Source organism: Periplaneta americana, chromosome 3 (genome assembly GCF_040183065.1).
Source record: "Periplaneta americana isolate PAMFEO1 chromosome 3, P.americana_PAMFEO1_priV1, whole genome shotgun sequence".
NCBI lineage: Eukaryota > Metazoa > Arthropoda > Insecta > Blattodea > Blattidae > Periplaneta > Periplaneta americana.
In genome coordinates, this window is record NC_091119.1 from 161,162,112 (window position 1) to 161,175,380 (window position 13,269).

Sequence of the window (13,269 nt, forward strand, 5' to 3'; positions counted from 1 at the left end):
GAAATTATATATGCTTTTGAACATCTGGCGCTGTAGTCAGTATGCAAAGCTCTTCCTTCCCGCGGAGTCTCAGGTTCGATTAACGAATATTCGAGTTGTTTCTCATTCTTTGTGGGTGGACGGCAAAGGCAGACCACATTGAGCCATGCAGGAGTTCCAAGAGCCCTTGCAAGGACGCGATTATCATCGTGTAGGCCTACTATTTAATTGTTCATTCTTCTTCTCGCACTACAATCAATCATGGATCCATCCATTGTCTCAGTGATTCATTCATCCATGAATTCGTTGATTGATTGATTGATTGGTTGGTTGGTTGGTTTATTGATTGATTGATTGATTGATTCATTCATTCATTCATTCATTCATTCATTCATTCATTCATTCATTCATTCATTCAGGTATTACAGTTACGTCAAGAGCAAAACATATCTTCTAAAAAATGATTTATTAATGAAATAATGCATCTGCTTAGAGTAATTAAAAGACACTAACAACTACTGTTTTTGAGATATGTATTTTCAGTTTAAAGTGTAAACGTTTATTTTCAGTTTAAAACGTAAACGTTACAATAGAATGTATGTACTTATTTACTCTTCTATTTAGTAAGTAGGCTGTTTCTAATTTATTTTATTCTTGCATTTCTTTACACACCAGATTTCATATTATGCAGTAAACTTATTTCCTTTGTTGTTACCGGTATCCATTTGTTCATCTATATATGTTATGAAGATAACATATATGTAATAAAGTATGCAATCCATTATGATCATATATTAAGCAATTTTTTTTTAATTACACATAGTAAATTTCCTTCAATTGTTACTCCATTTGAGTACTCAGAAAATGTCAATGTTCTGTCCAGCCTGCAAAACAGGAACAACCGGTTGGAATTCGAGCATTCGGTCGGATGCTCTACTTTGACGGATGCTCTCTCACCTCTCGAGTGAAAACCGGTTGTATGCCCTATTCTCCAGCTCTCTAATCCTGGCACATTCTCGTATTCTCCGCATGGAAAATGAATCACACACTGCACTAGGATATAAAATTCTCTTTTGTGAATAATTGTACAATAAGAAGTTGCTCTCTATGAATTTTTATCGCGGGCTTGATATCTGTTTCTTCTTGCATTATATTTTAGGTACATTTGTGATTGCTTCAATTTATTTATTTTCTTGGGTTATTTTACGACGCTGTATCAACATCTCAGGTTATTTATCGTCTGAATGAAATGAAGGTGATAATGCCGGTGAAATGAGTCCGGAGTCCAGCACCGAAAGTTACCCAGCATTTGCTCGTTTGGGTTGAGGGAAAACCGCGGAAAAAATCTCAACCAAGTAACTTGCCCCGACCGGGATTCGAACCCGGGCCACCTGGTTTCGCGGCCAGACGTGCTGACTGTTACTCCACAGGTGTGGACGATTGCATCAATTTATTTAATCAATATATTCGGATAAAGTAGCTATATCAAGATAGGGTATATAGCTATATAGGATAAGGTCTTGGCTTGCTTCAAAGTAAACACTACTGACGGCTGGGGGACACGCGATAACTATACTTGTTTTTTTTTTTTAAGATGGGCCATGACAGCTAAGCGGCCGAGCTTGGAACTACAGTGCTATGTTGCCAATATGGACTACCATGCTGTCAGCTGATGAAAGCTAGCAATTGACATTAAGATGGCTGACATTAAAACATTCATTGGCAATTGACGCAAAGGTAAGAAAACAATACAAAAATCGACAGAGAATCAAACACGAAACGTACCAATGCTAACATTGTGTGCACAATAAATGTCGCCAAGAAGCTATTAAGCACTCGGCACATGGAAACTTTAAGTGTGGCAACTCAACCGTTATTACCATAGCAACAGGCCTACCACGCTATGTGACATTCAGTTATTTTTCCTATCGCAACGCTCCTGTCATGTCCCATCTTTAAAAAAAAAAAACAAGTATAGTTAATGCTTGTAAACAAAACTCACTGACGGGCAGAGCATGTAGCACGTATGGGCGAATCCAGAGATGCATATAGAGTGGTAGTTGAGAGGCAGAAGGGAAAAAAATATTTGGGGAGGCCGAGACTTAGATGGAAGGATAATATTAAAATGGATTTGAGGGAGGTGGGATATGATGATAGAGACTGAATTAATCTTCCACAGGATAGGGATTGATGGCGGGCTCATGTGAGGGCTGCAATGGCTCTCCAGGTTCCTTAAAAGCCACTTGTAAGTAAATAAGTAAGTAATTAAGTGAACAAAACATACGGAGCAAGGATACAGCTACTTTATCCGAACCTGAATGATTAATATTTGTTATTCAATGATGTCAGCTATTACTTACAACTGTAAAACACATTACAATTAACAAAGCAAGAATGTTTATTTTTCTGTTCAGAACGAGAACATCTTCCACCGTCCGCGTCCCCCCCCTCCGTTGTTGGCAGAAGACCTCGAGCCACTAGAGAAGCATGGCCAGACACCCCCACAAAGGTTACATTTCATCGAGGTAAGTAGGCCTATGTAGATAGGCGGAAACTCATTCAATAAATATTCTTAGATTCAGTCAATAATCTTATACTATGTAGGTAGGTTTGTAGCGATAAGATGCCCTTGACTTAGATATCTGCCTTTGGTGTCCTTTGCTTATCAATGACTTCAAGCTAGCTAATAACAATAAGCACCTGCATTCCTGAATAAGACAAGTCGGAGTGATTGTGTACTGAATTCCAAGTTACCAAGAATCGGTATTAGTGAAGCTTCGAAAATTGTTGCAGTAAATAATTTGTCACTGTAGTTAATTTTAAAGATAACGTCTGTCATGTCTGAGATCATAAACAGAAATTGACAGTGGGACTTGGATTTTGAGGGTAGGTCTACTTTCCGTGAATAATGGCTACAAGATTAAACTTACAGGAGGTAAATTTTTGGTTTAGGAAGGCATCTTTTGGTTCATTAAGCAGCACCTCATGTATTTGGAATAATGAGACAAATGGTTTCAGAATCTCCTTCCTTAATTTAGGTATGTAGGCTATAAATGACATTTTAACTACTTGTTTAATAATATTTTACATTAACAGTTTGTGGTTTGTTGCATCACCGGTAACACCTTTTTTTTATCACCAGCGCATGGTGGCGCATCGGCCTGAGAATCATGTTGCCGCGTTCGTGATCGGGATATAATTCGCCCACTCAGTAGTTATGATGACATTTATACTTGACGTTACTGAGCAAGGAAATGCACGATGATGACTGGTCTTGATAGCTCACTTGATTCAGTCAACAATGCATACTGCAGGGCACAACTACTCGCACAAGGAGTGCGCCGTGTAGTTTCTGGTTAACTGGTCCCAGAAGTTCATAGTGTCGCTCCGCAGGGCGTGCTTCAGCGTGAGATTGGTGTCGATGTCCAGGTAGGGAAACTCTGTCTGAGTCACCGGGCTCCACGTGACGTTCTGCAGCAACGGATCTGCCTCGGGCGTCGGGTTTCTGCAATTAGAAATAGATTTTGCTTCATGAAATACATATTAACAACTATAAATTAATCTAAAACCCTAAAAAAACGAACTGTTTATTTACACCAACAAAGAGGTGACCTGTCAGTTCGAGGATCCTTCAGTTTATACAAAAAATAGCGTAGCGGGAATTAATTACACTGCCCAACAATGAAAATGTTTCGGGCTCAAAAATAGCTAATTCTTATGTATTTCCACATGTTGAATTCAAAAATCGCCATAAAATGACATATTAGCTCTTTCTTTGGAGATAAAGTGACATTTCATTTTTTAGAGTCAACATTTTCAGTTGGGAGAAATTTGAGGAAAATTTTGTTTTGGGAGTTGGCACACCTGTCAAATAACAAAACACAATAATGTTCTTCAGCTATTTGTAAGTTATAAACGTAGATATTGTTACTGTGACTGTGAATTTCATATTGTTTCTGCTGTAATTAAATGCAGAATTTCTGATTTGGAAGTGCTTTTAAAGTGTAAAATTTGTAAAAATGCCACGGAAATGTGTAAATATAGTGAATAATTTTTGTTACATTTGTGGTGAAATAACATTTTCGTCACAGAAACGCAATCACGCAGTTCACATGAAGGAGACTTATGCAAATATGACAGCCCTCTTCGACTCAATCAAATATCATGAACACAAGTGGAAAATCTGTGGTGATCTAAAAGTCATTACTGTACTCTTAGGAATGCAACTGGGGTACACAAAATATTGCTGCTTTTTATGTATGTGGGACTGCAGGAATAGGAAATCACATTATATTCAAGCAGACTGGCCTGCAAGAAATCTTAACCCTAGCGAGAAAAATGTCGTTACCGAGCCTCTCGTGAACCCAAAAGATGTCAGACTACAGCTTTCACTCGCAATTACTCTATTGTAATCTTGCATGAAGATATAATTTAAAAAGCTAAGTATTTTGACGTGTAACATTTGTGTGCGACCTACATAATAGAAAAAATGAAAGAAGTTGGAGGATCTGAAAATACACTGACGTCATTCCATTTCGATTGCCACGGAAATGTAATAAGTATAGACGCCGGGTCCGTCCACACCGGATAGCGCGTCTAACCCCGAAATCAAGTGGTCCGGGTTCGAATCCCGGTTGGTGCAAGTTCTAGTTGAGGTTTTTCCGGGGTTTTCCCTCAACCCGATATGAGCAGATGCTGGGTAACTATCGGTGCTGGACCCGGACTCATTTCACTGGTATTATCACCTTTATTTTATTCAGACGTTAAGTAACCTGAAGTCTCGTCGCTTGGAGACCGTTGCATGACCGTGAAGAGATTCTGTGTGCGCAGTTCTAGGGGAGATTTCGAAATGGAATCATTAAAAATGTCCTCGTCATTGACGAACGGAAATAACATCTCTAAATTTGACCATCGATCTGGACAATTTTAAAGATTACGAACGTCGGTGAAATGAAGTTAAGCTCTTTGACATTCGTTAAACGTTACGCATTCGTCAGTTCGTCTTTATCATGATTAACGTGAAGTGTATATACGTGGTACAGTCATTAAGTTCTGACACTGACGCCTGAAGGGTAGGCACCCACAAGAATCTGGATGTCTCAGAAGATGCCGCATGATACGGCGTACACTTAAACAGATCGACATCCTCCCTCAATATAGTCGCCGTTGGCCGCTATGCACGTCTGCCAACGTTGATGTAGCTGCTGGAAGCACCGCTGAAAGATGTTGGCAGGAAGATGCCGTACGGCTTCTCTTGTGGCAGTCATGACCTTTTCGGCCGCATAAAAATTACGCCCTCGTAGGATTGATTTCATGAGGGGAAAGAGAAAAAAAATCGCATGGTGCGAGATCAGGTGAGTACGGAGGGTGTGGCAAAACAGCGACCTGTTGCCTTGCAAGTTCCTCATGGACAAGGATGGAGCGATGTGCAGGGGCGTTGTCGTGTAGCAACAGCCAATTCTTCCTATGCCAAAGCTCAGGACGCTTACGACGAATTGAATTGCGTAAACGGCCAAGAATCTCTTTGTAGAGGATCTTGTCTACAGTTGCACCTTGTGGGATGAATTCTATGTGAACAATTCCATTTGAATAAAAAAAACTGTTAAAACATCACCTTGCCTTTTGACCTGTCTTGTTGCAGATTTTTCTGTCGTGGAAATAATGGCGTTTTCCAGGTGGCGGATTGTCGCTTCAGTTGCGGATCGTAAAGGAAACACCATGTTTCGTCTCCAGTTATGATCGGTTATAGCAGTTTCGCCTAATTTCTGACAGAACGTGACGTTTGCCCGTTGCTCAAACTGCAACATATTCGAGTTCCGACGCGCGCATTCAAATCACCGTCACAACAATGGCCGTAGTTCTGCTTACACTATATGCACGTAACTGTATGATACTGGGACGAGAAACTAACTGACAAGGTACCATATCACGGCGCCACCTATCCGTTCTAGTGCACCACACCGCCACTATGCCCCCAGTCTCAGAACTTAATAAATGTACCACGTAGAGCTTAAACATTATAAGCGTCCAAACTTTACAGCCGGTACAGGACATGTACAATGCACGGTAATGGAATTTCAGAGACCTGAAGAGAACTGCGGATGCTAGAGAAGGATTAGGTGTATTCTGAATGACATGAAGAATTGAAAAAGAGCTCAACAGACTGGTACACCCATGTCTTAAGACTGTCAGAAATTACCAGAATCTCGGCTTTCTGAAGCTCGCGTGAAATTTGAAGTAGAAGAATTTAAAATTTGCAGATGTATTGCAATTTGGGGAGATGTCTTAGTATTTTGATGTTGGAACAGGTTATAAGGCCAAAACGTGATGTAGAAGAAGAAATGGGAGATATAAAAATAGTCATACTAGGTTAAACCTTTGTTAATGGACTGTGCTGTATCACCTGCGTAGTTTTAACAGTTTACTCAGCGGTAGCGAAAATGTAATCGTGCGCCGAGCCACTGTGTAACCTGCAACGTGCATTGCACCTATGGAGGGAAGCGGACACCCGAAGGGGAAGTGAAGCAACTGTCTGACTTATTAGCGGATTTTCATTTTCCTTACGTCAAGCACTTAAATATAATTGTATACAGTACAAGGCTACAAATTAATGTTTAGTGCGTGTAACGAAGAAAGAAATGAACAATAAATCAACAATATCACAACCTAAAATTAACTGTCTTCAGAATGCCTCTGCGACAAAGTTTCAAAATCAGGAATTATGTCACTTACTGCCAGTCGTAGTTGATCACGAAGGTATTTGTCTGTCAGTCGTGATCTAAATTTGGTTTTTACTATTTTAATTGTTGAAAATAATTTTTCACAAACGTAAGTTGTAGCGAACATGGCTCAACAGAGCAAGCGAAAGAACGAAGCTTCGGATATTTATTTTTTACCAAGATTTGAAAGTTCAACATTTCTCAAGTCCTTACATCTAGCTTTCATTTGACATCAAATAGTAAATCAGTGAGTTCAAATTGAAGAGCTAACCTCATTATTCGTATATGTGCTGAAAAAGGGTCGGCGTACAGAGATGATGATGATGATGATGATGATGATGATGATGATGATATTAACAATAACACTTAACCTTTTAATGTTTCATCAGTAACATGTAGTATAATGCCGTTTTATGTTGTACAACCATTTTCCTCGTAATACTTGTGAACAAATCATACATTTAATATTCTCATCATATTGGCAGCAAAAAAATGTGTCCTCCCATCCTACTTGGAACTTTCGTACATGGTTTCGAGAGAGACATATGCCACTCGCAGGTCAGAGACAAATACAAATGAAACGGAATTTGACTCCAGTGAGTGAGAGGGTGGGGGTTGGCGGAGGTTAGAATGCACAGCTATCACTGCGAGCCACAATGTCTCGCGAGTCACGTTCTCGCCACGGCTGGACTTTACATCATTTACACTCCCTATGACAATACAAAATACATTGATATGCAAAAGATTTAATAGGCTTTTTATGTACATACAAGGATCTCGTGATCATAATCTTTTCCAAGTTTGTCATTATTGTATTGCATTTGTTCTGTTTTTTTTTTTTTTTTTTATTTTTTTTTTATATTTTTTTGTAAGGAACGTTGTTGGTGAATGTTGATGTCATTTCAGCATTAAATTTGTTTGCAAGAATGCCGCTGACAGCAGAAGAAATTGCAGAAATATCGTCCTTATTGATTATGATCGCAATTTCCGGTGTGTTACTGCTGACGTAGGTGCACCATACTCAACGGTTAAGAGATGCTTGGAGCAAAGTACTCAGGTGGTAAGAGTCCAAGTTCTTCCCGATATGACCAGACGGCAGGGAAAGAGCGGGAGAACATTCTGCGCAATATTATGTAGCATGTCTCTGGATTTAATTTCGCATATCAGAAGTAGGCTATAATATGCTTTACACTTACCCAGTTTTGACGAAGTTAACCCAGAGCTTTACCATCCGCGATGACGTGTCAAGTTCAGGAGACCCAGGTGTGGAAGTATGATTTACAGACGGTCGGCGGAAAAGATACCCCAACTCATCAGCGTGGGCAGCACCTGAAATCAATAATTACGCAAAATCTTAACACAAGAGTGACTTTATTGATTTCTATATTATGTCCTGATCACATACAACGGATTGATCAGCCTAATGCACTTTCAAGACAATTCATATCAATATCTGTATGCTGCCATCTAGCGACTGCAAAAGAAATCACGTTATAATCCTGATGGAATTGCGTGGAGTAATAGGTTACTTCTGTCTAGCGGTCGTTACCAAAAGTTCATTTTCGACAGTGGAAATCCTAGCGATCGTTCTCTATTATACAGGGTGATTCACCGCCACTTACGAAGCATTTTTCTAAAATCATTGCTGCGTACCTGGTATGTCACTACCTCCAAATCTATGCTTGTAGAAATTCATAGCCCCACTGAATAACCGGTATGCATAAACTGGAGTTGCAGAGTGGGCTACTTGTCTCTTGACAGTGCAGTACACTCCTCTTGTGAACCAGACGTCAGACACCAACTGGTACAAAGATCAGTACAAAAGTGTGTGAAGTACAATATTAATAAAACAGTAAATCAACATTGTCACATAATTGCACAATATACTTTGTGCGAGATCGTGCGTATTTGCTTGGTTTCCGCACAAAACCAATCCGCGGAAAGTCTAAAATTCCATATTCAGTATTCCCAACCTAACACACATAACAATTTCCCTCTTCTTACCGCTTAAGTGACATATTGATTTTACTACTTTAGGCTTTTAACATATTATTTTTAGAGATGTTCAATATAGTAATAATTATAAATTGGAAACTTACCACTACAATTTCACCTAAATTGGACTGTTAGTTATTGTTTTTAAATATTTGCAAAAATTAAGTAAACTCTACAACTCCACTAAAGTTACTGCATTCGTGATGCAAGTAACATTAAGGAAGCCGTGAAAAAATCAACAAGATTCCAGACTCATCATAGACTGGGGGGAAAAAAAATACAGACGTATATCACGGCCTGCTGGAGTATAGTAAATACAGAAAACATTTTAAAGCAACAATGTTGAAGATAGATATTTTTGTTTTGCCAATTTGCAATCATTGAACAGAAACCAAGATGGAGATTTCATTGCAACTAATTAGAAATTCCTCTTTCAGGTATGTAATAAACGATCTTCGCACAAAATAATGTACGATACACGAGCGGTATGTTTTTTTTTTTTTTCAATTCTCGGAAATTAAAAAAGCTCAACTATGTTTCGCTTTTTCAAACTTTTCCTGGAACATGAAAACTTCAACATATCGCTTTTGTAACGCATATTACTATTATGCAATAACTAATATATAGTAACTGTGAAGAATTATTAAAAGAAAGTGTAAATATTTTGTCCTCAATTTTAGTAAAGACCATCTTTATAGGCCAATTGCAATAAACGTGCTCAAACACGCTATGAAATGTTTCATCCTAAAACAATTTTTATCTCGAAAAGGAAATAGCTATCTCATAGAATAACCTCTTGAAATTAATGACTTTACGTACGGTTCGTCCTGTATAGTTAAACAAAAAAGTTTTTCAAATTGTGGAGTCAAATGGAATAAATAAATTAATATAATTCCAACAATAGGGGAGAGTCGGGTAGGTCCGGACACTTAAGGTTTTTCTTTCATATTGACTTGATTTTATGTTAACGAGAAGAACAAAATCTTTAATAACACTATTCAAGAATCATAAAACAATATACGTGTACTGTTATTGATGAATAGACATTAATAATCTGAGGAAAGGCCTATTTATAAATATACATTTTGCCTAGTGATTTGGATATTGGCGGGTTGTACCGGACAGTCAAAAAGTTAAAAAAAAAAAAAGTACAAGAGATGGTATGAATTGAAAAGAAAGAGTTATTGCACTTGCATACACTTGTCACACTCATAATAAAAGGTCGCATTTTCTAAATTTGCACACTTTTCATGCGCCCAACCCTTGCACTTTTCACACTGAATCCAGTCTTCTTCAAAACTCTCACCACACAATATGCAACAAGTCACACTGGAAGCAGAAATCTGAACTGATGGTGAAGGTTGATCCAAATTTAGAGTTTTTGCGCATTTCCGGCATTTTTTCTCATCCTTTTTGTTCTTTTGAACCTGTTTCTCTTCCAGCAACTCTTTCTAGGGGGTTCCAGTCAGAATTTGACTCTTCTCTGCCTTTCGTTTTCTCGTAGCAAGTCTTCGTTTGTTTGCATCAGGGATTGGGGACAGTTTCTTCAAGAGAGGCGCAATTGACGCAGAATCATTGCATGGATTGCTGACTGAAGATTGACTTTCTTCGACATGTGGTTTTGTGAAAACCACTTCATCCATTTTCTCATTTTCTTCATCACAGGGCTATCTTTACTTGGACGCACGTGCTTTACAAAGTGTTTCAGCCATCCAAGAAATATGTCACCATTCATCCACCCGTTTGGCTGAGCTACACCTTCGCTTGCCTTTTTCCTTTCACGGACATCGCTTTACAGTTATCATGCACTGAAGAAACACCAGTTTCATCCGCATTGAATATCCGTGAAGGGGGAAATGAATGTTTCTCCATCAATTCCACAAGCTTGCTGAAGAACAGGTCTACTTGGGGCTTGTTAAAACCCACTGCCCTCATCATACTAGTGGATTCAGGTACTCTTAATGCTATTTCAGGATGCCTTTTCAGAAATCCATAATAAAAGTCTTTGCCGGCAAGTTTCTTTGTCTTGTTAAACCTGTGTGGCAATCTCAACTCCTCGGCTAGATCATATGCCAATTTCAAGAATTCCTTCTTGCCTAGTGGCATAAACATGCCGTCGAGCTGTCTGATATGGGCTAATAGTTCCTCTTCATATGTTTCGGAGAAAGTAAGTTCAAATCTGCCTAATTTAGGCGGTACATTAGCTTTCTTCCCTTTCTTTATTTTATTAATTCTGTCATGCAGAGAACTCTTCGGAATGCCATACACCCTAACTGCTTCTCTAATACTAATTTTTCCCATTAGTACATCATTCATGGCATGCTTCATATTTTCTTCGGTCCAACATCCCTTTTTATTATGTTTTTCTTCAGATTTCGGCATTATCTCCCCCAACAGTGGGCTCTGTAACACAGAAAAGCATTTTATTTATGTGTCCGGTGCTACCCGACAAAGCACTGTCCGGTCTTACCCGATACACACGTCAACGAAAGAATTCCCGCCATTTCTAAAGTTACTTGAATTTTAAAGCGCACTTCTATAATTAGTTCCCTAACACTTCTATAAACACAACAGTAGTTGGCAGATACACTTCACTTACTTTATTTCAAAGTAGTGATGTCTTGAATAATACTGAGGCGGAGAGCAGACACAATGGAAATCACGAACAATGACGTACACACTTAACACCAGGAGGTAGAGCTACACACTGATGTGTATTCAGTACTCTGGAGGGAGGCTTCTAAACGCACTCAAGAACATGCTTCCATCTTACGGCATTTACGAAAACTGTAAGTGTCCGGACACACCCGCCGTCCGGCCCTACCCGACATTCCCCTACTTGTATATCGAAACATTCAATAATATTGCTCTTAGATTTATTACAATGATTCATAAAACTTACGTTAACATGCTTAAGTACGGTGTCATTTGTCGAATCTCCGAAGTAGAATTGTTTTATCGCAGCGGCAACTTCCCGAAGTCTCTCACTTCCTTCTTCCATGTCGAACTCCTCAGACATCATCGCCTCTATTTTGTTCTGTGGATCCTGACCAACCTCTTGTCTTATGGCTGTGAAACAGTGTATATTATGAAACAAATTTATATTATACTTTATTGCTAGAATCAATGTTTAGGAAACGGGCAAAGCGAAGCCAATTTTGACCAATGCAATAACTCTACGTGTACAATACAACATTGTAAACGTGTTTCATGCGTTACTTTTTTTTTGTACGGCAGCATTATACAACAATTAATAAAGAAATAACATCAAATTTGTAATGATGTGTAATTTAAAGTCATGGTCTATGAAGGAAGGGGTTGCTATGACAACAATGATGTAATAAATAATATTGCACGGCACATGGCACAAGTTATAGAAGTCATAACGTTTTGGAATTTGAAATTTAACTGAGGGGGACACGGATGGCCCAACACTGCGACCTGTTGAGATGTATTGCGCTAACCCTCGATATGTAATGAGTTGCGTGCCACAGATCCCCTACGCGTACCGTCTTAACCACATGACTCCCTTAACGACCGCTCCCTACAGCCGACAGAAATCCATATATCATTCCTGCTTCGGCAACTTTCCCCAAGGCCCCCTGTCGGTCCGAGGCGAAACTCCTCCCCCGAGTAGGTCCGCCTCGGATGCTCGTTGCAGAAGCCATCCAACGTCGATTAACTACATTCCACTGAGGCCGGTCGAGAGAGCCAGTAGCTTCGGGAGGCCGCCGGTAGAGTGATCTGAAAAAACAGAAACGGGATGGTGAGGAAAGGATGATGGGGGAGGAAAGGAAGTGGCGAAGATGAGTAGGGTTCCAACCGCCTGATAAAGTTACCTGATATTCATCCATAGGAGTGAGGGGAAAACCTCGAAAAAACCTCACCCAGGCAACTCGTCCTGACCGGGAATCGAATCCGGGAGTTAGACTCGCTAAATCCTCAGTCACAACGGTTCACGACGTTTTAGTTGGCATGGTAATATTTTACGGCTCTGGTACAATAATGTGGCATATTATGAATGATTTTGACTAAAGATAAAGACTGTTTGTAATGCTGGAGTACAGAAAAATAATTTGCAACGCAACTTCAGTGATTCAAACGAAGTTTTTCATGCATCTGAAATAAGTTTATTCAAGAGCGAACTGCATATTTCAACAGAAATTCTGCTGGGAACTCACATTGAATTCTCAGTATGCCTTCTCGTGATGTCACACCGATAAGCAAGGGCACTTTGCTGTAGTTGCCTGCGTTTATAAGATTGATTGGTTTGTCAGGCAGAAATACTTCTCCGTTCGTAGATGCCAGATCTGTTGTTGGTTTGACTCTGAATTCAGATCTGATATTAACTCTCATCTGTAAAAGAATGACATAGTCACTTGCCATTTTGTAAACATTTTAAATAATTATTATATATAATATTATTGGTGAACCAGGCACTCAGTTAATCATATAAAGTATATATTATTTATATTATTTTAATGTACCGAAGTACATATGATATTTCCATGCAGATATTCTGCGTCATCATACGATGAAAGAGTAATGGAACGGAGAAAAATTCCTTCCGGCACCG

General features: G+C 39.2%; 1 protein-coding gene across 1 annotated transcript in view; it reads right to left on the minus strand.

Moving 5' to 3' along the window:
* Nucleotides 1-1,555: 1,555 nt before the first annotated feature.
* LOC138697069 (uncharacterized) overlaps nt 1,556-13,269 on the minus strand; it is a 58,938-nt gene continuing 47,224 nt past the window's right edge. The window contains exons 17-21 of the mRNA XM_069822665.1: nt 12,875-13,049; nt 11,596-11,762; nt 8,352-8,499; nt 7,895-8,027; nt 1,556-3,484 (exon numbers count right to left, since the gene is read on the minus strand). Of these exons, the coding sequence (XP_069678766.1) occupies nt 3,301-3,484; nt 7,895-8,027; nt 8,352-8,499; nt 11,596-11,762; nt 12,875-13,049 (807 nt within the window). The 3' untranslated portion in view covers nt 1,556-3,300. The remainder of the gene's footprint in view (nt 3,485-7,894; nt 8,028-8,351; nt 8,500-11,595; nt 11,763-12,874; nt 13,050-13,269) is intronic.